Below are 21,139 nucleotides of genomic sequence, written 5' to 3' on the forward strand. Positions count from 1 at the left end.
TGACCCCACGGCCCAGCCAGAGCCAGGAGGGGGAGGCGGAGGGCGCCTGGCACGTACTTATGCAGGGGGCGATGGGAGAGCGGCTCTGCTGGTAGCCCTTGGCACAGCGGTTGCAGGTGATGCCGGTCACGCCGTCCTTGCAGGGACACTGGCCCGTGGTCTGATTGCAGGTCTTGCCGGCCGCGCCCACGGGGTGGCAATCGCAGGCTGTGGAGGACACACGACAGGAGGCTCAGAGGGAGGCGGGGGGGGGGGGGGTGGCCGGCCCCTCCCTTGCGATCCCGCCCCGCCTCGGGGCGCCCCATGGACCCCATACCCGGGAGGAGGGGGGAAGCACGGGGGTGAGGGGGGGCAGGCCCAGTCAAACACACACACACACACACACACACACACACACACACACACACACACACATTCTAGAAGCTCTGATCACCGGCCACCTGCCTCCCTGGAAATGGGAATGGAAATCAAAATGGACCACCATGACAGGCCGTTTTGGCAGCCAGGAAGTAGAGCAGGGAGCCCCTCCAAAGCCCAGAGGGGAAGGCCGGCACTCGAGGATGTTTTCGGGAGGGCAAAGCCCACAGGCCGATCACAAGCGGAGGGGTCTGAACCCCCACAGGGTAAGTCTGCATCTCCCCGCTCCTCTGCCCCAGGCCTCCTTCCCTACCGTCCAGGTGGGAGGCGTGGGGTTTGGGACCCGATACAGCCTTGGGGTTTCCCAGGTCAGACGGGCTGGCCAGAGAGGTGAGACTCGCCAGGCTGCCGCGCCCACCCTGATGGGCAGCCAGGAGGTCCGAGGGGCCACCCGGGGCCGCAGTGGTCACCTAGTTCAACCCCGTGATTAGATGTGCAGAGACCAGCGAGGGGAAGGACCCTCCAAGGGCCTCGCAGAAACGGAGCGGCCATGCTGGGAGCTAGAGGTCCTGACTCCGAGGTCAGGGGCTGCTGTACCCCAGAGCAGACCCTACACCACTTCCCCCGGTTTGGAACAGGCTAGAGAGCTGGGGTGGCCCACCCTGGTGTGTGCTGCATCCCAGGGTCCCTCCCTGTGTTCCAAGGACGTGATCCCAGTGATGGAGTGGCCGGAGGACATCATGGGGGGCAACCCCACTGCTACGGACTGAACGCTTGTATCTCCCCAGATTCACACCGAAGCCCTAAACCCCAGTGTGATGGGGCCAGGAGGTAGGCCTTCAGGTGGTGGTCAGGTTGAGATGACGTCATGGAGCTGGGCCCCCTTCTAAGAAGAGGAAGGGAGGGACTTCTCTGCACAAGCACGCAGCAAGAAGCCGCCCCTGCTCCAGGAAGCCGGCCTTCCCCAGACACGGACCTGGGGTGCGCTGACCTTGCACTTCTCAGCCTCCGGAACCGTGAGAAACACACCGCTTGTTTAAACCACCCCGTCTGTGGTGTGCTGTTACAGCAGCCCGAGCGACCAAGGCACCCACCAAGCCCGGGCTGCTCGGGCAAGAGGAGCTGTGCCCACAGACGGGGCACCCGAGTTCCCAGCCCAATCCTGCTTCCTGGAATCCAGGGGTGGGCTCAGGGTGCGGGGGGCGGGGGGGCAGGCAGGATGAAGGGGGCAGACATGCAGCCTCTCCCTGCACTGCCCACCCCCTTCCCCAGGGAAGCCTGGGTGTGGGGCGAGGAGGCGGGGGGGGGAGGGGGGCATCTACAGGAAGCTGCTAAGTGTTTCTGCTCCAAATGGGAAAAAAACACCCAAGAAAAGAAGTGTGAGGAGAGTGTCCAGCCAGCACTGTTCGAGGAGGCACGAGCCTGCCAATGAGAACGCGGCCCCCCCACCCCCCCAAGCCGGCCCGGGGCCCAGAGTGGCCGACGAGAAGTCGGAAGCGGGAGGCAGAAAGGAGAGGAATGTGAGGAATTGTTGTCAAAGTTGTGTCTGGACATGTGGGAGCTTCTGGAAGCTCTCTGGGTGGGGGACCTGGCCCTGGGTGCCCCCTGGTCAGGTTAGAGGAGGGCAGGGGACACAGGCCGGGGATGGAAGGAATGGGGGTGCCACACAGGCAGCCCGGGACGGAGTGAGGGGCTGTCAGCGGGTTTCTCCTGTCGCAGGATCCACGGGAGGACAATGGCGCTGTCCCTGTCTCGTCCCTGTAAACAGCAGTAAATCCTTCTGTTAGGAACTTGTCTTCTTCAATTTCCCCTAAATTCAAGTTCATCCCCCGATGGTCTGGTCTTTCGTTTTCTCTTCTTCTGTGGTGAGAAAAGACTCAGGCTGGGGACGATGCTGTGAGGAGGGGATGTCTGGAGAAGCCCTCTGACCGTTCCCTGTGCCCTGAAATCCCGCTCCTGCGGTGGGAAGGCACATTGGGCCCAGGCAGCATCTTTAAGACACGGCCACGTGAAAGCAAAGGGCCATAGCACAGGACCCCACTGTCCCAAGCCTGGTGGGGGCCACGGGGTGCCGGGTGGATACGCACTCCCAAGGCTCATGCCAGCTGACCTCCCGTGACCTGCTTTGCAAGCCTGCTGGTAATGCTAAGATTCGTGCCAAGACCTCCTCTCCTCCATGCTGACGGAACACAGCTGTGTGCCAGTAACTTCTGGATCCCAGTGCTTGGCTGGGAGGAGGTCACCAAAGGTTGCTCAGGCCCTGAAGGGTCAGAGCCAAGTCACCCAGAGGCCCAGGTCGCCTTTCCCAAAGCAGGAGCCGTCCGGAGCAGAATCTCGGGGGGCTGCCGTGGGCGGACGGCACAGTCCTCACCCATGGCCCCTTGCAGCTAGTGACCTGTCCGCTGCCTGGGCTGTTGAGCTGCTGGGTTCGGGGGGGGGGGGTGCCAGGTGACAGCTGACGTCGGCTGAAGGCGAGGGCCATCCTCAGCGATGGTGGGAAGCTGGCTTGTCCTCCGGGCCCATCCTTTGATTAAAGAACGGGGTGCTTCGCTGCTTGGTTTCCAATCTTTCTCCCCAGATTTTGCAGAGACTGTGAGCCCTTGGCCCTTTCGCCTGGTCTGACAGAGGCAGCAAGCAGGCTGGCTGTGCTTCCGTGAAAAATCACTGTTCCGGGAAAAGAAGCCATCGGGGTGCCAAAGGGGGTGGGGGCCTCAGAAGGCTGCTCAGGTCACCTCCAGGGCAGTGGGACCATGAGCAGAGGCGAGCATGTCTCCAGCACAGCGCCACCGCCCGGATACCTGTGAACACCTGAGCACGTCCAACGCTCTCACACACCGTCCCCTCGGCTCCTCCCACCAGCCTATGGAATCCGCACGGCCACAGAGGACGAGACTGCAGGCTGCCCAGAAGAACCCTAGGGGAAGGGAGGCGGTAAGGGCCTGATCTCTCAGGGCATCATGGAGACCCTCACCCACTCCGGACAGCCCCCTCTCACTTCCTGGTCTACAAGGAGAAATCCTAGCTTACCTGGCTTGGCGGGCTTTCTGTTACCTGGGGGCCAATTGTAATCCTAACACTTGCATTGCATCATTCTCGATCCCAAGCAACAGAGCCCCAAAGCAAGGACCATCCCTCCAAAACCCACACATAAGGAAAGCCCAAGTTACATCCTCTATGCAAAGAAGGGTGAGAGCTCCAAGGTGTGGGGACAAGTGACAGGTGACCATGCTGCACAGTGGGTTCCCCTGCAGCCTGGGACAAGACAAGCAGCTGGCAAGGTCCAAGGAAGGAAGTCTGAGCCCACCAGTTACAAAGGAGGCCCCGGGTCCCGACCCTTAGGGAGAGAAAGCCAAAGGGATCCCGCTGTATTCGCTCACCCCAGAAACAGACCGAGACACACACACAGATTTCTATAAACTTAAGTTCACACGGACATGCTTAGACCCACACAGATACAAACACACGTAGATCGCACAGGCTCACCTGGGACCACAGCGGGCAGGGCAACAGAAGGGCGGGGCTGAGCAGGGGTGTGGGGGGATGTGGAAGGGAAGGGAGTGGAGGTCTTCCCCGGGCAAGGAGTCTGGTGAGGGGACGAGGAGACAGCCTCCCTCATCCTTCCGAGAACAGGGTCTGGGGCAGAGCGCCTCCTGCCACTGGAAAGCCATCTGGCGACTCCCGTTTCCCTGGAAGTCAGCCACTTTTTCGGAGGTCAATCCCTTCCGTGGCAGGTCACCCTGTGTGCACGGGGCAGGCAGCACCTGGTCATGGGAACCGATCTCCCCGAGGGCTTCTCCATAGAGGAAGGTGAGGCCAGACGGAAGCCCAGGGCCCTGAGAAGGCAGCACAATTAGGTTTCTCACGCCCGCGGCGGGCTGGAGTGCCTCCCGGCGTGGAGGGGAGCCCAGGCAGCCTCTGCTCTAGGCCATGAGTCAGGGACAGCCAGCTCAGGGCACACAGACGGGTTTCTAGAGGCGTCAGCACACCCAGGTCCAGGCCCGTCCTGCCAGGACTGCTGTGTGACTCTGGGTTGGTGCCTTGCTCTCTCTGGACCACAGGTGGCTCTTCCACCTTAACGGTCCCATGCTTGGTGACTATGGCTCCAGGGCCCCAGGCAGCATCCCCGTCCCCGGAACTGCTAGAGGTCACCGCAGTTACGGCCCAGAGGACACACTCCCTGGTGCACCAGGCCTTCCGTCCACACCCAGAGCCCTGGCAAAGCGGACCCAAAAGGCAGACAGTCCTGATCCCGGGCTGCTTGTCCCCAGCACTGCCTCTCCCAGCTCCTTCTGACGCCCTCTGTCCTGGGTCCCTGAAGGCCCACAGTCTCCAATAGGAGAGGATGCGCGTCCGAGGCCAGCCTCCTCCACCACAACTCACATGATGGCATTTGGAAACCCATTCTGGGCTCCCATCAGGAGATCTGGCTACTCTTCCTGCAGACTGGCTCCAGGGGCCCTCGGGGGCAGGCAGGACCCTCCAGGGGACATGCTTGCGGAGGAGTGGGGAGGTGGCTTGGTACCCAGACGCCGTGGAGCTGCTCAGGCGGAGGGGGAAGTTGGAACGACCACAGCACCGACCCTACTTCAGAGGTCATCACGGCTCACACACCCACACATTCTGCACTAAGCCTTGACTCAGCATCGGCTTCCCCAGGCCCATCGCTGGCCTTGTGAGAAGGCAGACCATCAGCTTGGGGTTCCTGATCACGCTGTCAGGGAGTGTGGCTGCTCCCAAGAGCCGACCAGGAGGCCACCTGGGGCTCCAAGGCCTGCCGTTCACGCCCAAGAGCCATGTCTGCCCGTGGTGCTGGGCCAGCACGAGACATTCTTCTCTGCTTTGCTGAGACTGCTCGGTGTGCCTGGATGCCAGCCACAGTGACAGTGAAGACAGGCAGGACCCTCCATGTGGGCCAGGCTGAGCTCCAGCTGCAGTGGGAGGTCAGGTAGGGAGGAGGGAGGAGGGAGGGAGAAGAGGGAGGAGGAAAGAGAAAGAGTAGGAAAGAGGAGGAAGGGGAGGAGGGGGAGGAGAGGAGGGAGGAAGAGTGAGAGGAAGAGGAGGGGGAGAGATGAGGAGCGGGAGGAGGAGGGAGGAGGCGGTGGAGAGAGGAGGAAGGAGGAAGAGGGAAGAAGGGAGGACCATCAGGAGGGGGAGGAGGACTGGAGCATGCTCAGTGCAGGTGAGAGTAGTGCACGAAGACAGAGAGGGTCAGCATCTTCACAGAAAATCAGGTTCAGATCCGAAGGGTTGTCTCTTGTATGTGTGTCGGGCCTCTTGGGGGAAGCCCGGTGGGAACCCCCTCACCCAGAGGTGACACCGGGGAGAAAAAATGTCAGGCCCTAAGGGGTGTCCAGGAACCTGCTTTTTCTCCACTGCCCAAAACGGGGTGAAGAGGACTGGCCACCAAGAAGAAAAACATGGAAGCTGGTCAAGACCCCTGGGGTGTTCCAGAACGCAGGGGACCTGATGCAAGGTGGCAGACCAGTTGGGGTTCAGGGAAGCCAGGCAAGAGCAGGAGCGAATGCTGACCCAAGGGGCACTGGTCGCCCACTGAGCTCAGAGCTGGGACTAACGGGAGATGAGGTCCAAAGACATGGTGTCAGAGAGCCTGATGGAAGCAGCTTCTCACCACCACCACCACCACCACCATCATCGTCGTCATCGTCATCATTTCATTTGCACGGAGCAACATCACTTTATTTACCGTACAGTTCTATGGGTTTTATCACATACACAGATACCTATAACCACCACCCCAATCAGGATATAGAACATTCCAACTCTCCCCAGAAGTTCCTCGTGCTCCTCTGTGGTCAGCAACCCCACCCCAACTCCTGGTGACCATGGAGGTACCATATGGAGTCTTCGGGACTGGTCTCCTTTACTCAGCCAAATGCATCTGAGACATGTCTGGGCTGCTGTGTCAATCAATCGTTTGTTCATTTTCATTGCCCAGTAGTGCTCCACGGGACACAGACTGCAAGGTTTTATGGCAGATCTATGTTTAATTTTATAAGAAACTGCAAAACTGTTTTCCAGAGTGGCTGTGCCATTTTGAATTCCCACCAACAGTGTATGAGAGTTCCAGTTAATACACATCCACGCCGAAGCTTGGAATTGTCGGTACTTTGTGTTTTCGACGTTCTAATAGGTGTGCAATGGTATCTCATGGTTTTAATCTGTATTTCTCTAATGACTAATGATGGTTCATAGTTACACTGTCATCTGTGCATCTTTGGTAAGTACCTGTTCAAATATGTCACCCATTTCTAACTGAGTGGTCTGTTTTCTTATTGTTGAGTTTTGAGAGTTCTTTACATATTGTGAATCACATCCTTTGTCGGGTATGTGATGTGCAAACATTTTCTCCCATCTGTGGCACATCTCATAGAAGGAGCATCTTAAAAAGTAGGCCACATGCATCACTTCAAGTCTCTCCTCTCCTGGCTCCCCCCCCCCCATGGCTTCTACAACTGTTGGAATGGGGTGTTCTTCCTGTCCACGCTTTCAGGAGCTGCCCCGCCTCGACCTCAGCTCCCTTTCCTACTTCCAGACCCTGGTACTGTGCTTCCCTTAGATTCCTCAAGGCTGCTTGCTCCTCACATCACAGGTCTCACCTCAAATGTTCTGTCCTCATAGAGGCCATCCCTGGCCACCTTGCAGAGTGGCTCCCCACCGCGCCACGTCACACTCTCCTGCCGCCCTGTGTATTTCCTCCACGTGACTCACCACAACCTATATAATCTTCTACTTACCTTTTCTCTTTTGTTTACCATCAACCTCTCTCCAGAAAGCTAGCTCCAAGGGAATGTGTCAGCCTTGGTCCCCACTGTCACCACCCCCCTCCTGCATGCAGCAGGTGCTCAATAAACACTTGCTCATTCAGTGCACAAACTCGGGCCAAATCCCCTCCCTGGAGGGAAGAAGTGGGGCAGCAGGAAAGATAATCCCCTCACATCCTAGATCATCAGCAACTTCCATGCGGAACACTCCCCACTCCTAAATTCTGCACGCTCATGAGGGAGCGAGGATAATTTACGTCCGTAGATGACGCACAAACCGCATCTCAGCTGTCTGTCTGTCCACCTCCCCCACAACTACGCTTTCCTTTCTCCCAGCAGTGGCTAACAAGGCACAAAAGAATAAATGTTTCAAGTTCCACTACCTCGCCGCTCCCCTGCCACCTTTGGATCGAGGTGCAGACAGCAGGAAGTGGAAGGGGAGGGGAGCCCCGTAATCCCAAGCTGGGTTATTTGACCCTCCGTGATCTAGTTAACCATAGCCTTCCTGCACCTGATTTACAGCCCAGGCGGAAGGCACGGGTCTTACAGATGGTTCCCAGAGAGAGACTGAGACGGGGAGAGACAGCGTCTGTGTGTGTGTGTGTGTGTGTGTGTGTGTGTGTGTGTGTGTGTGCGCGCGCGCATACAGGCTCCGGGCAGGTGGGCGGGGGCTGGACAGCAGCACAATGGGGAGGCACCGAGCACCTGGGTCCCATGTAGCAGGGCAGTGGGGGCCAGTGCATCCCGCTCCCCGCACCAGGCCGGTCAGGAGCCCCTCAGAGGCTGCCGGGCCTTTCTTGGTGGCACCTTTAGATGTACTTTTGCACGCACACAGCCCATCCCCACCTCTCTGCTCAGTGCTTCCACAAGCAGCTGCCAGGCACTCATCTCTGCTGTTCAACTCGCATGCTATTTTTGCCCCCAAAGCACATCAATCCTTTATGGAGAGTGTGCAACAGCATTAGGGCAAACACCGGGGCTGAGCCCTTCCAGTGAGAGGGGCTGGGTCCCCCATGCACCACCGCTCACTGAAGGAACTAAGGCAACCAGACAGTCTCTGCTCTGCTCTGCTCTCTGCCAACGGGAATGACACACAGAGCTGAGCCTGAAAGACCCCGTTTTAGGAGCGGGGCACGTGTGTGGGTCAGGGGAGCGGGGACTCTCCTGACTTGTAAAGACCCCGAACAACGTCGCCTACACCTAATTTCCTGGCTCTGCCAGTTCTTCCAAGCTCCAGGGTCACAAACTTCACCGACATAAGACATTGTCCCGTTGTTATCGGGGACCCGTAAAATTCTGAAGATTTAAAAAGAGCACGCAGGACGTGGAATGTGGAAGCTGGCCGGGACTCAGAGACCATAAATTTGAACACGATTTCACAGATGAGGATACTGAGGTCTAGGGAGGTCACATGACTTCCCCGATGCTGCATGGGCTTTGAACCTGGAGCCAAATCCGGAGATTGGGATTTCTGACCCCCCCGGTCCCCGGTCCCCGGTCCCCCGGGGAACAGGGTAAGGATGCGCCAACAGAGGCCACAGTTGGAGTTGGCTCTTCCGTGGGGGAATTTCCTCTCCTTCTGATTTTTCCCTCTCCCCGTGAGTGCTGGGCCGTATCGGCCCCCTGACAGAGCCCACTCCTGGTGTGCGGGCTCTGCCCTCTAAGCTGGGAGCTGCTGCGGCCACTGAGCGCCTTCCTTCCTAAGACGACCACACTTCTCCCTGCACTTCCAACGTGATCACAGACCGGAAATAAATGTCACGCGGGACCCACAGAACAAAGGGCACTCCTGAGGCTTGTAGGCTTTTGTAGGCTGCCTGGATATCACCGTAGAGTCAGGAAGGAGTGTGGGGTCCCAGGTTCCTAGCTGTGGTGTGACTACACCCTCAAATGAGAGGGAGACAAACCACGAGAGACTCTTAACTCTAGGAAACAAACTGAGGGTTGCTGGAGGGGAAGGGAAGGGGGGCGGGGAGATGGGGTAACTGGGCGATGGGCATTAAGGAGGGCACGTGATGAGATGAGCACTGGGTTGTTGTGTTGTTTTTTTTTTAAGGTCCGGGGGAGCAGCAGAGGGAGAGGGAGAGGGAGAAGCAGGCTCCCCACTGAGCAGGGAGCCCAATGCAGGACTCAATCCCAGGACCCTGGGATCATGACCTGAGCCGAAGGCAGACGCCTAACCGACTGAGCCACTCACTGAGCACTGGGTTTTATACACAACTGATGAATTACTGAACTCTACATCTGAAACGAAAGATGTACTATATGTTGGCTAATCGAATTTAAATTAAAAAATAACATTGGAATTAAAAGGAACTTTGAAAATAAAAAAAAATAATAAACCTTCAAATGGTCCAATCTAGCTTGCACGCATGCACGCGTGCACACACGCACACACACACACACGCACACACACAATGTAACCGTGATAACCATCCAATTCCCTGCCGTCCTCCGGACACTAGAACATCACGATGCACCAGCTAAGCTCCCAGCCTTGCCCGGCCAAATTCAATTTTTAAAAAAGCTTCAACAATCCCGTCTCACCCAGTTCTCATCAAGAGAGCCTTAAAAAAACATTTAAATTCATTGATAATAAATCCCCCGCCCCCCCGCCACCGTGAGCATCGCCCTTCTCATCATCAGCACGGCTCCCAGGCCTCACTCCTTACTCCCCAGTGCTTGGGTCTCATCTGGACTCATTCATTAAAACGGAATCTCTGGGGGCATCAGATTTTCAAATCTCCGGGCGATTCCAAGTGCAACCAAGGGCAAGAACAAGTTAGAGAGAAATATACCGAGGATGCCCTTTAGTGAAGGTCGAGAATCAAGCGTGAGAAAGACATGGGGAGCCGCACATGGTGGTCAGGGGGCCAGAGGGGCGTGGCCCGAGGTGCCCACTTCCTCCCCGAGCTCTGGCAGAACTGCCGGAAGAAACAGAGGGTGGCTGGGAGCCTCAGGCGTGCACTGGCCAAGACGGCGAGGACCAGTGCGTGCCTGGGCCCCACGACCACCTGTGTCTTCCGAGGACCCGGACACCTTCTTGGCCGCCTGCATTTTGGCCGCGCTGACCGTGGCCTTGAAGGGGGGGTGGTGCGCAGGGCAACCGGTGAAAGAAAAGGGCTGCTCAGGGAGATGGGACCCAGGCCCTCTGTGCGGGGGGTGCCGGATGCAGTGGTTAATTTCTTCACTCTCATCACGATTCGGTTCACGGGAGACTCCCGGAATGTCTTTATCCATCACAGATGGTTTGGGAAGATGATAAATTAATATCGTTCAAATAGAGACACGCCTGGAATGGTCAAATGGCAGGGTCTTCTTTGCCCGCTCCAAAGAGAAAAAGCCCCCGAGTCTATAAAGAAGACAAATGGTAAACAAAACCGCCTATCTTTTGACAGATTCCAGGACGAGTATCGTTCACAAACCATTCTGCAGAGAAAAGGGAGAGATTCATCTCATCTGACTTTGTATAGGACACAGCCCGCGCCATAATGAGGCCTTCCCAGGGCTGTGAAATTGCGCTGAATAGCCACGGACTGCAGCCGCCTGTGTCCCTGGGCATGTTTATCACGGCCCTTTGTATGCACCAACCCGGCCAGCCCCAGTTTGGTTCTAAACCAGGGGAGGGGAGAAAGAACCCAACGAATTTGTTGCTATGAAACTTCCCCAATGGGGGGACTGCATAATAACGTTTGGAATCTGATGTCCTTGCTCCAAGCTGCTCTTGTCTGGGTCCACCCCTGCTCTAAATTGAGCAAGGTCGGGAGCCCAGCCAATCGCCAGCAGAGGCCTGGGTGGCCTCAGCCCCCTGCCTGGGGCTCCTCCCAGGCCCTGGGAAGTCAAGGGTAAAGAGGGCCCCAGTGGCCATTCCCAAGCACCCTCGGGTCAACTGCCAACTTGAGTCAAGCCTCTGCCAGTTGTCCCAGTTCCCCAGTGAAATGCCCCTGAAACAGAGCAAATAAGTACATAACCAGAGGGTACAATGGGGCTCCCCGAGGTCAACCCGAGGAGGCTGCGGCCTGGGGTGGGTGCACGCCTACGGGGCTGCAGAGGCCTCTCTGTGCAACCCATCAGAGATCAAAATGCTGGGGCCGACTGCTTCCCTTAAACTGACACACCCTGGGAAGCCAAGACAGCGGACAGACAGATAGATGGACTCCGTGGGGCTGGGGTGGGGCCAGAGAGACTGCCATCTGAAGACCTCAGAGGTACACTGCCCTCTCTGCCGGCCTCTGACCTCCTGCAGCTGGTCCCCTCCCGCCCCCCAAGATCTCAGGGTCTCCAGCTGATGGCAAATGTTCCCATGAGTAAACAGAGGATTCAGTTCCCACTCGCCCAGAGGGGTTGACACCAGAAAAAAAGAGAGCAAAGGGGGAAGATCGAGAACGTTCCGCACTGAAGAAACCCTAGGACCTTTCAGCTCACGTTCCTCTTGCTCACCAATCAGAGAACAGATCGTTCAGGTAGTGTCTTTCCCCGCCAATCAGGAAGCAGGACCCGCCTGGTAGTGTCTTTCCCCGCCAACCAGGAAGCAGGACCCGCCAGGTAGTGTCTCTCCTCATCAATCAGGAAGCAGGACCCTCCGGCAGTCTTTCCCCGCCAATCAGGAAGCAGGATCCGCAGGCAGTATCTCTCCTCACCAATCAGGAAGCAGGACCCTCCGGCAGTGTCTTTCCTCACCAATCAGGTGGCAGGATCCTTGTAGCATCGTCTTTCCCCGCCAGGCAGGAGGTACCAAGTCCCGCCCCCACCTGCCACGTTCCCCACGCAGGCGTCCTTCCGCGCAGAACCTGTCCTCACGTTTCTCTCTTCGTCGGGCTCTTCTCTCACGGTCCCACCGAGGCTGGGGGCAGCTGCTGTCCAAGGCTCCGAGGGAAGACAGAGCCACCAAGGGCAGCCACAGCGTTTGAAATAAGAAGACAGGACCACACCCTCGTCTGCCCGCGCCTGTCCCGCCTGGCAGAGCCCCAGAGGATAACCTGCAGGTTCCTAGGACCCGGTGGCTTCGGGACATCTCACCCTGAGCCAGGAGAGGCCACAGGGGGCTCTTGCACCTCCCTGCAGCAACAGAGGAGAGGGAGGGGAGGCAAATGGCAAGATGACCAAGGCCTGCTCCCTCCTGCCTCTCCAGGGGACATGCCTTTCCTGCCCTGACGGCGCACGACCGCTGCCCTTCCATGCCCAGCTGAGACCCCCTCAACCATGGGCACAGGGCTGCCCACCTGAGTGGCCCCTGCTGATTAAAATTCCTTTGCCAAATCCCCAAGATCTATGTGCAACCCGTTGTTTACAAGACCTCGGCTTTGATTTCTTCTGTAAAGGGAAGACAACAGGCGAAGTAGGGGCTGGATACCTTCCAAGTACGGTCTCTGAAAACCCAAAGCCCTCTTTCTCCCTGGCCATGCTCCTGCTCATGCCTTCCTGCCACCAGAGGCGTTTCTGGGACCCTTCGCTCAGGCCACCTTCTCAGTCGGTCCCTGGTCCAAGTCTCCTGGAGGAGACTCACCTTAATTCACTGGTTTTGAATGTGGAAATAGCCGGGCTACTTTTAGGGGTAAACTTCTCTTGATAACCACCAGAGGCAGCCTTAAGTCCACAGATCTGGGAGGACAGCTCCCTTGTGTCTGGGGAGGCACCAGAATCATCCCTGTTCCTGGGGAACCGAAGGGATTCTTCTGGGAGGAGACAGGCTGGGAACCTGTTCCGTTTTGGAGAAAAGCATTCTCCACCAGCAGGGCCGGCTTCATGGTCCCGATGCTCAGAAGGGCACATGCTTGCTGTCGTTTAAAAATTCTTAGCAATTCCCGAACGAGAAGCCTCATGTTTTCACTTTGCGCCGAGGCCCACGAGTCACGTAGGTGGTCATAGGCACGAGTGCCCGACATCTGGCAGATGTCCTGATAAGAAGATACTCTGGCTTCATCCAAAGGCTAGGTGGTGGCCACAGACGGGTTTCTGGAATGCAGCTCCTCATCTGAGCCTGAGCCTGACAAGGCTTGGGTCTTGCCCGTGTCAGGGTCTACACAGGTCCGTGTCAGCATCCCGATCATGCTGGATGGTGGCCCCAAGAGCCCTTGGAGAGAAATCTCTTCTTGGGAACCCATGCTCTCGGCAAGCCCTGGATCTAGGCCTCAAGTTTTGGGCCTCGACAGCCCCGGTTCCTAGAATTCCCAAAAGCAAATGTGGGGTGAGGGGCCCCCCACATCTCCCCCCACAACGGCCCAAAGTTCCCTGGCATTTCAACAGCTCCTCTCAGTCATCTGACCATTGCTTCATTTTTGTGAGGGGGAGAAAACACAACAGCAGAAAGTGAAAACATTCCCGCTCGCTCCGGTGAACTAAAAGAGTCTCCGGTCTCCCTTTAATTTTTTTGTCCTCAGAGGGAAAGCTGTTTGCAGGTGGATTAAATGTTCCTTCTGAGACCCTGCCCCCGAAGCCGCTGACCTCCCTGCGACTGTGACCCTGTGTGTCTGTGTGAGTGCGGGGGGAGGGGGGGACACGGGGAGGGAGGGGATGGGGCGGGGGGGGGGGCACACACACATCCAAAGAAATACGTCTTCGTGGTTTGGGTAAAAGAGGGCCCTTTGTGCCGCCGGTAAGCCCTGCGAACATGACCCCCGCCCTGTGGTATGCGGCACACCTGTGCAGGCGAGCAGCCGGGCGGGGGCGGGGACCCCGCACCGTCGCAGGGATCACACCTTCTCCTTTCTTCTCCTTGGGGCCATGTCTCCATCGCCCCTTTGTTTCGGCTTACACCCCCAAATACCAGGGAGGCTGTGCGTGCATGTGTGCGTGCGCGCCCGCCAGCGACAACAACACGGTCCCGGTCAAGGCCGGTTTGCGGCAGGACAAGGAAAAGGCAAAGCAGGAGGACAGAAGAGAGGACAGGAGGACCGGGTTCCCGAGGCCCCGCCCCTGCCTACCTTTGCAGGCCTTGCGGTGGGTGATGGGCTTGCCCATGTCGCGGTAGTAGCCCTCCTTGCAGTAGTGGCAGTGGCGGCCGGCCGTGTTGTGGCGGCAGTTGAGACAGACGCCCCCGCTCTTGCGCCCCGACAGCTTGTACAGCTCCATGTTGAAGCGGCAGCGCCGGGCGTGCAGGTTACAGTTACAGGCTGCGGGGAGGCAGGGAGAGGTGTCAGGGCGGGGGCAAGGGAGGGACTGGCCCCAGCCTCCCCCCAGGGCCGCGGCTGGGCCGCCGTCCTTCCCCGGGAGCTTCTCCTCGGCTCCCCTGTTTGCACCTACCAGCCACCCAGCAATCCCTGAGCCCCAGCCAAGGGCCCTGCTTCCCTCTCATATGGAGACCGTTCATGCCCACCCACCACGCTGCCAGCCCCCCCATCTCACACACACACACACCCCTTCAAGTTGGGAGGGGGGCTGGCATCCTCCTTGTGCCCCAATCCTGATTGCAAGGGGCCAGTGGCGTCCCTCCCCCCATTCAGATGCGGAGACCTTACCCCAGCAGCTGAGAACAGGACTGTGTTTGGGGACCTGGCCTTTACAGAGCTGATTACATCAAAATGAGGCTCTGAGGGTGGGCCCTCCCCCAATCCGACTGGAGTCCTTATAAGAACAGGCAGTTTGCACACAGGGACGTGCACACACACAGAGGAGAGGTGATCTGCAAGCCGAGCAGAGAGGTCCCGGGAGAAGCCAACCCTGCTGACACCTTGGCCTTGGCCTTCCAGCCCCCAGCACCAGGAGAAAGACATGTGTGTTGATTAAGACCCCAGCCCGAGGTTTTCGGTGACAGCAGCCCGAGCAGATTCCTGCACTGTTTCCAGGGCTTTCCGCTCTGGGCCAGCACACTGTCCCCTCCCTTGAGCTCGGCCACCAGACTATCTTCTTCTGCCGCTGCTCCACAAGCCACCAAGGGATCAGGGGCCGGCCACACTGGGGTTTCCTTCCCAACTTTCCCTCAGGCATTCTCTTATCTGGTTTCGCTCCTGCCTGGCCCTGCTTCCCTTCCCACCGCCTCTGAGCAGAAGATCTGGGCTCCAATCTGAGGATGTCCGTCACCAGCTGAAAGTCTTTCAGTGGCCCTCCCGTTTTTTCCTCTGGGTAAAATCTCAATCAGTTGTGACACCCTCGGGGCTCCGAATAAGCTGGTGGTGCTTCTCCCCACGCCCCTCCTTAGCTCTGCTCACCCTCTCACCCCGCTCTGATGCTTGAGCTGTCCCCAACTTTTTTCAGCTTCTAGAGCATGCCATGCGTGAGGACTCCTTGCCTGCCCCCTCCGTGGCTTGGAGGATGCACTTCTCCCCAGACCCCCTCCTCATCTGCTTGCAGCCTTCTTATCCTCCACGCCTTGGTGTCACTGTCTGTCCTTGACCCATATTCCTTCCACCACCACCACCACCCTGGGCATCCCGTGCACCCCCTCAGACCACCCCTGCTTCTGCGGGCTCCAACCTCTAGGATAACTCCGGCTTCCATCTGGTCTACTCCTGCTCCCTCTTCAATGCGCTTCGCCTGCTTTTCTGCTAAGTTTGTTTCGAATCGCATTTTTATGGAATGTCTAAAGAAATGCTTAGTGCCAGACACTTGATAAACAAAAGCAGAAAAGAGGCGGGGGGAAACGCACTCAGATTTGCAGCAACCACTGTTAACACAGGGGTCGTCCCTTGCAGGCTTTCATTAACGTTTGCTCAGCTGTGGCGCTCTGTCATTCTTTCCTACCGACGTGGGTCATACTCTGCATCTCCCTCCGTGGCCTATTTTCTCAGAGCGATGAACATCTTTTAATGCCAGATACCATTCTGCGCAATTGTGAAAGGCTGTCCTGTCTCCCCTGTACTGGTGCATGTAATGGGCTCTCTGGAATCCCCAGTGGGTGCATTTCAAAGTGGGGCCTCCCCGGGGGCTGGGCAGTTAGGTTGTTCCGGCTTTGTCACTATACAAACACCCCCAACAGTAACCACCTTTGGACGTGCACATTTGTGCTCTGCTCTGACAGCTGCTGCCCAGTGAGTTTCTCAAGACAGCACGCCCAGGGTAACTTCTGGATCCGCATGTTTTTAACTCAGGATCCAAACTGCTGAATTGCCCTGGAGAAAGGCGGTCTTAGCGTCCAGCCCCTCCCAGCAGGATCTGAGAGCTACTGTCGCACTACACCCCTAAAGAAAACAACAGTACCCCTTTGCTATCAGTACTCTTTATTTTTCATCTCCGCCAATTCATCTGGAAAACACACACACATGATTTTAATTTGCGTGTCTCTGGTTACCAGTGAGGTTGGACATTTCCCCATGTGTTTGTTTTTCTTTATATTTCTCTCGCTCACTCTCTTTTTTTTTTCGTGCATTGCCTGTTCATGTCATTTGCCCACTTTTCAAATAAGGTGGGTTTTTTTTTCTTATAACATCTAATGCTCTTATAAATGATGGACTAAAAACTACGTGCCTTTTCTCCCACACAAGCTGCACAAATTTGTACCAGTTTCTTATTACTTTTGTGATTAAAAAATATATATTTGCTTCTTTAACTTTTCTCTCTGACGTTACAAGTTTCTTTAGGTGTTCTTGCTAAAGGCATGCCCATTAGTCACTCAGCTGACAAGGAGAGAAGGACTTGGCTTAAGAGGAGGCACTGTGGGGGCCACAAGAGGAAAGATTCAGCTCACACCTGAGTCTGGAAGCAACCGGAAGGCAAATTAGGCCAGAGAATGATTCCTGAGAGCCTCACCAAGGATCCCTCAGCACCTCCAGCTTCTGGCTCAGCCACGCCTCTCCACCAGCACAGGGGACGGTCACGCATACACACATACATCCACTGTCCCTTTGGACTCCCTCAGCCAGACAGAGGTGCTGCAGGCTGCTCAGGGTTAAGTGACCTACCAGCTCAGGACCACCAAGGCAGGAAATGGGGGCCCAGGACTAGAACCCAGGTCTTCTGGCTCCTGGCCCACTACCCCCAAGGGAAGGACCCACATCTCTGGAAGGAACAGCGGGGACTACAGCACAGAATCTGGACCTTTCCTACTGGCACAGAAGTCACAGGGCCTGGCACACCTGCCTAGGGACAGGGATCTGGGAAGATCACTCAAGTCTGGCTTCCTCAAGGCTCTCTTGTACCAGGAAAAGCCTTACTAGCAGGATCTTCTGGTCCTTCTTAGAGGCAGATGCTCATACTGTGTCCTCCTCTGTAAAGACAGTGCCAGCTGTCCCCTAGCCCCCCCCCCCCCCAAGGGGCTGCCTGAACCTCTGAGCCCCTCCAGGGAGCTCAGCAACCCCCTTCCCCGCCCCAAGGGGAACCCCTGGGTGATCTCTCTTCCATATGCACCTTACACCAACAAAAGGTTCTTCCCAAACAACCAGTCACACAAAAGAAAGCTCAGAGGCCAAACATCAAAAGGCAGGGCTCCCCTCCCTCCCACCTCCTCTTGGAGCTGTCAGGGGACATCAAGTGGCGATTGCCTACGTTCAGGCTTCTGCAAAGTATTTTACGGCTTGTTTTCTTTTCTCTGTGTTTTATTTTCTCTGCACAAATGGAAAAATGCATCAGGCAAAGCAGCCCCCATCTGGGTCCCTCCGCTCCACACAGAGATGTCACCTCACTCCCAGCTGGGCCCCAGCCCCTTCCTCAAAAAGACACCTTAATCCCTCATGCCTTCCTGTTTATCTCCTGCCTCTCTTGGAGGCAAAAATATTGGGTATTAGTTTCATTATCAGATTTCAAGGAGGAAAGGAAAGGGTAGCTTTGTGAGAACAGAGAGGTCAGCCAGGGGGAGAAGGGGGCAGGGGCAGCACAACTTCTGAGGAAACTCCAGGAGCCAGGACCAGGAGCCCTGCAGGCTCTGCATCCCGTCCAGGGGTCCCCCAGCCACCCAGAGAGAGCTGGTCTGGTCTGGACCCCAAGTTCCATGCCCTCCTTCCCCCCCCGCCCCCAGCCAATTCAAGTCAACATACACCTGAGTGCTCCAGCTACATGCCAGGCCCTATGCCCCAGGCCATGAGGGAGACAGGGATGGACGATGCATCCCCAACTGTCCAGGGGCTCCCTGTCTGACAGAAGGAGGGGGCAGACGAGGGCTCTTGGCAGCAAGCTTTCAGATTAAGTAGGACAAATGCTCTCCTGAGCGGTGCTGGTTCCTTGAGGACAGGACAGTGTTTGCCCTTACATCCTCCAGCCCAGAGCAGATCTCAATATATTTTCATGTACAATTAAGAAAGAGCAAAAGTAGGAAAGTCAGAAAGTAGATGATGGATGGTTGAGTGGGTAAGTGAATAGATGAATGGGTGGATGGCTGGGTGGATAAGTGGATGGACGGATGAATGGATGGATGGATAGGTGGGTGTGTGGGTGGGTGTGTGGACAGGTGGATGGTGGACGGACAGACGGATGGATGGATGAATGGGTGGATGGATGGATGGATGGATGGATGGGTAGGTGGATGGATGAATGGATGGATGGATGGATGGATGGATGGATGGATGGATGGATGGATATGTTGGTGTGTGGGTGGGTGGATGGATGGGTGGATGGATGGATGGATAGATGCATGGATGGATGGAAGGATGGAAGCATGAACGAATTGATGAACGCATGGGTAGATAGGTATGTACATGGATGGGGGCATGGGTAGAAAGAGGACAGATGGAGAATTGTGTGGTCTGCTTGGACCACATCCCGACAAGATACAGCTTTGTAACATTTGTGACATTTCTTTTATTATTGCTTTGAGCTACTTAAAACTTGTCTTGCTGCTTTCACTCACCAGTGTATCTTCCGTCTGCTCAAGTAGACTACAATGCTTTAAGGAGAAAAACCCACATTTAGGATGCCCTGGATTCCTCCCAGGACCCCAAGGAGGACCTGGTACACCATAAGGACTGAATCTGCATCCATGGGTTTGATGAGTTTACCAAAAACAGGTGTTGGCCATCTCCTGAAAGACCTGATAAACTAACTCCCAATGCCCATGTGCCCCCCCCCATACACCTCCCTGGGATAGCCCAGGTCCAGAAAGGATCCTGCAAACATTGCTAAGCTGTATCCTGGCCCTGGTCCCCTAAATTTCACACGACTCAGGGGTTCTCAGTGGAACAGCAAGGCCTCCTCAGAGCTCTGGACTGGGGTCAGGGGCCCTCCTATGCTCTCCCAGCATAGGGGATCACTCTTTTTTCCTCCCTTCTAGGGCAGTTCTTCTAAGAAGGTGACCCCAAGTTATTGCTCTAGCAAAATAAGAGTTTTATTTCTTTTTAAATTTTTTCAAAGATTTTATTTATTTGAGAGAAAGAGAGAACACAAGAAGCGAGAAGGGGCAGAGGAAGAGGGAGAGGCAGGCTCCCCATTGAGCAGGGAGCCTGACTTGGGGCTCGATCCCAGGACCCCGAGATCATAACCTGAGCTGAAAGCAGCCGCTTCACCGACCGAGCCCCCCAGGCATCCCCCAGCGTAGGAATTTTAGATTTACATATCTGCAGCTAAATCGTCCGAAGTAACTGGCCCACATTGGCACCGTCCACAAATTGGAGGCGGTGTATGGAGGAAACCAGTCCTAGCCCTGGGATGCCCATCCCCGGGGAAGCACAGCCCTCAGATCCACCAGGATTATCGACAAATCTCTACACATCCAGGCCCCAGGGGCAGGCTGGGGCAACACTTCCTTCGCCGACTTTTTCTGTGTGCTGGCTAGGGACCACGAGACTCGCTCAGCACGTGCAAAGTGTTCACAAGCTCCCTGGGGGTGGGGCTCTCGGTTCCCCGAGGGGACAGTTTTGCACACCCCCCCACCCCTGGCAGACAGCTGACAATGTCCACAGACATCTTTGGTTGTCACAACTGGGGGAGGGGCTCCTGGCATCTACAGGATGGAGACCAGGGATGCTGGTACGAGTCCTACCAGGCAGAGTTCCCAGCCCAAAATGTCAGTAGGACCAAATGTGGGAAAGCCTGGGTTAGAGAGATTGTAATGGTCTCACCCACGGGAGCTTGTATTTATGGCTGGCTAAGATGCTATTCTCTAAGAGCAGACCACACCTTGAATATTGCCCAGCGGGTGACAAACGAGTTCGCCCCTTCAGCATACGCCTGGAGCCTTTGAACGGACGGACGGGAGCTGGCTGAGTGCAGGGGAGAGAGCAGCAAACAGGGCAGAGTCCCGCCCTTAGCCCTCAACCCTCAGCGTGCTTCTGCCTCAGAGGGGAGAGGGACAGTGGTCTAGCAACGGCACAGGAAATCCATCGGGCATGTCCAAGTGTCCTGAGTGCCGTAAGGACTGACAGTCAGGGAGAGCATTCTGCATGGCCCCTCTGGGGACTGATGCACACGGGGCAGGACTTGAGAAGAGAACCAAGACACAGACGGAACATTCTGGCTGGCCAGCGCTGCCCCAAATGCGACCTGCACCGTGGGGGGAGGGGTCACCTGGGCATTGGTTCAAATGCAGATTTGGCTTCAGGAGGTCTGGGGTGGGCCTGGGGGTCTGCATTCCTGACAAGCTCCCAGGCTAGCGGACCAGGAACTAAAGCAAAAGAAATGGGTCGGAACATAAGCCGCTCGCTGGAGAGGGAGCCGGCAGGGAGACGATGGGTAGAGTTCATGGTCTGTGCTGGGGCCGCAGGCAGAGGTCTGGTTTCGAAAGAAACTACTCCTTGGACGATTGGTTCAGAATGAGGCAAATATTTGAGTTGTTTTTAAGAGTTCGAGCTTGTATACCCTTTGATCTGTTACTCTGCTACTCCATCTGGTATCCTATTTATTTAGAAATGGTTTGACCCTTGTTTATAAATCTTCAACGCTTTCCACCCTCTGTGGCGTGTTGTCTGAGACCAGATCTCAGCTTCTCCTGAGGTGCCCAGGCCGGGCTGTCGCCTCTCTCCACACCCCCTCACCAGAGATGTCAACCCGCCAGAGACTACAAGCGGTGACTGGCTGGGGTGAGCCAAGCAGATCGAGACATTGCTAAGAGACTAGAAGCATCACACGCGAGCAGCTTGGCTCCAGTCAAGGCCCTAGGGTTTGCGATCATCTGAGGGGTGCCTTGCCTCAATTTTAAT

The 21,139-nt window shown here is 56.5% G+C and overlaps 1 protein-coding gene across 3 annotated transcripts in view; it reads right to left on the reverse strand.

Moving 5' to 3' along the window:
- NTN1 (netrin 1) overlaps positions 1 to 21,139 on the reverse strand; it is a 174,410-nt gene that overhangs the window by 47,804 nt on the left and 105,467 nt on the right. For all 3 annotated transcript variants that reach the window (XM_044391844.2, XM_044391845.2, XM_026520974.3), the window contains exons 3-4: positions 14,063 to 14,251; positions 58 to 207 (exon numbers count right to left, since the gene is read on the reverse strand). In XM_044391844.2, coding sequence (XP_044247779.1) covers positions 58 to 207; positions 14,063 to 14,251 — 339 coding nt within the window. The remainder of the gene's footprint in view (positions 1 to 57; positions 208 to 14,062; positions 14,252 to 21,139) is intronic.

This window comes from Ursus arctos, unplaced genomic scaffold, assembly GCF_023065955.2.
Source record: "Ursus arctos isolate Adak ecotype North America unplaced genomic scaffold, UrsArc2.0 scaffold_14, whole genome shotgun sequence".
Lineage (NCBI taxonomy): Eukaryota > Metazoa > Chordata > Mammalia > Carnivora > Ursidae > Ursus > Ursus arctos.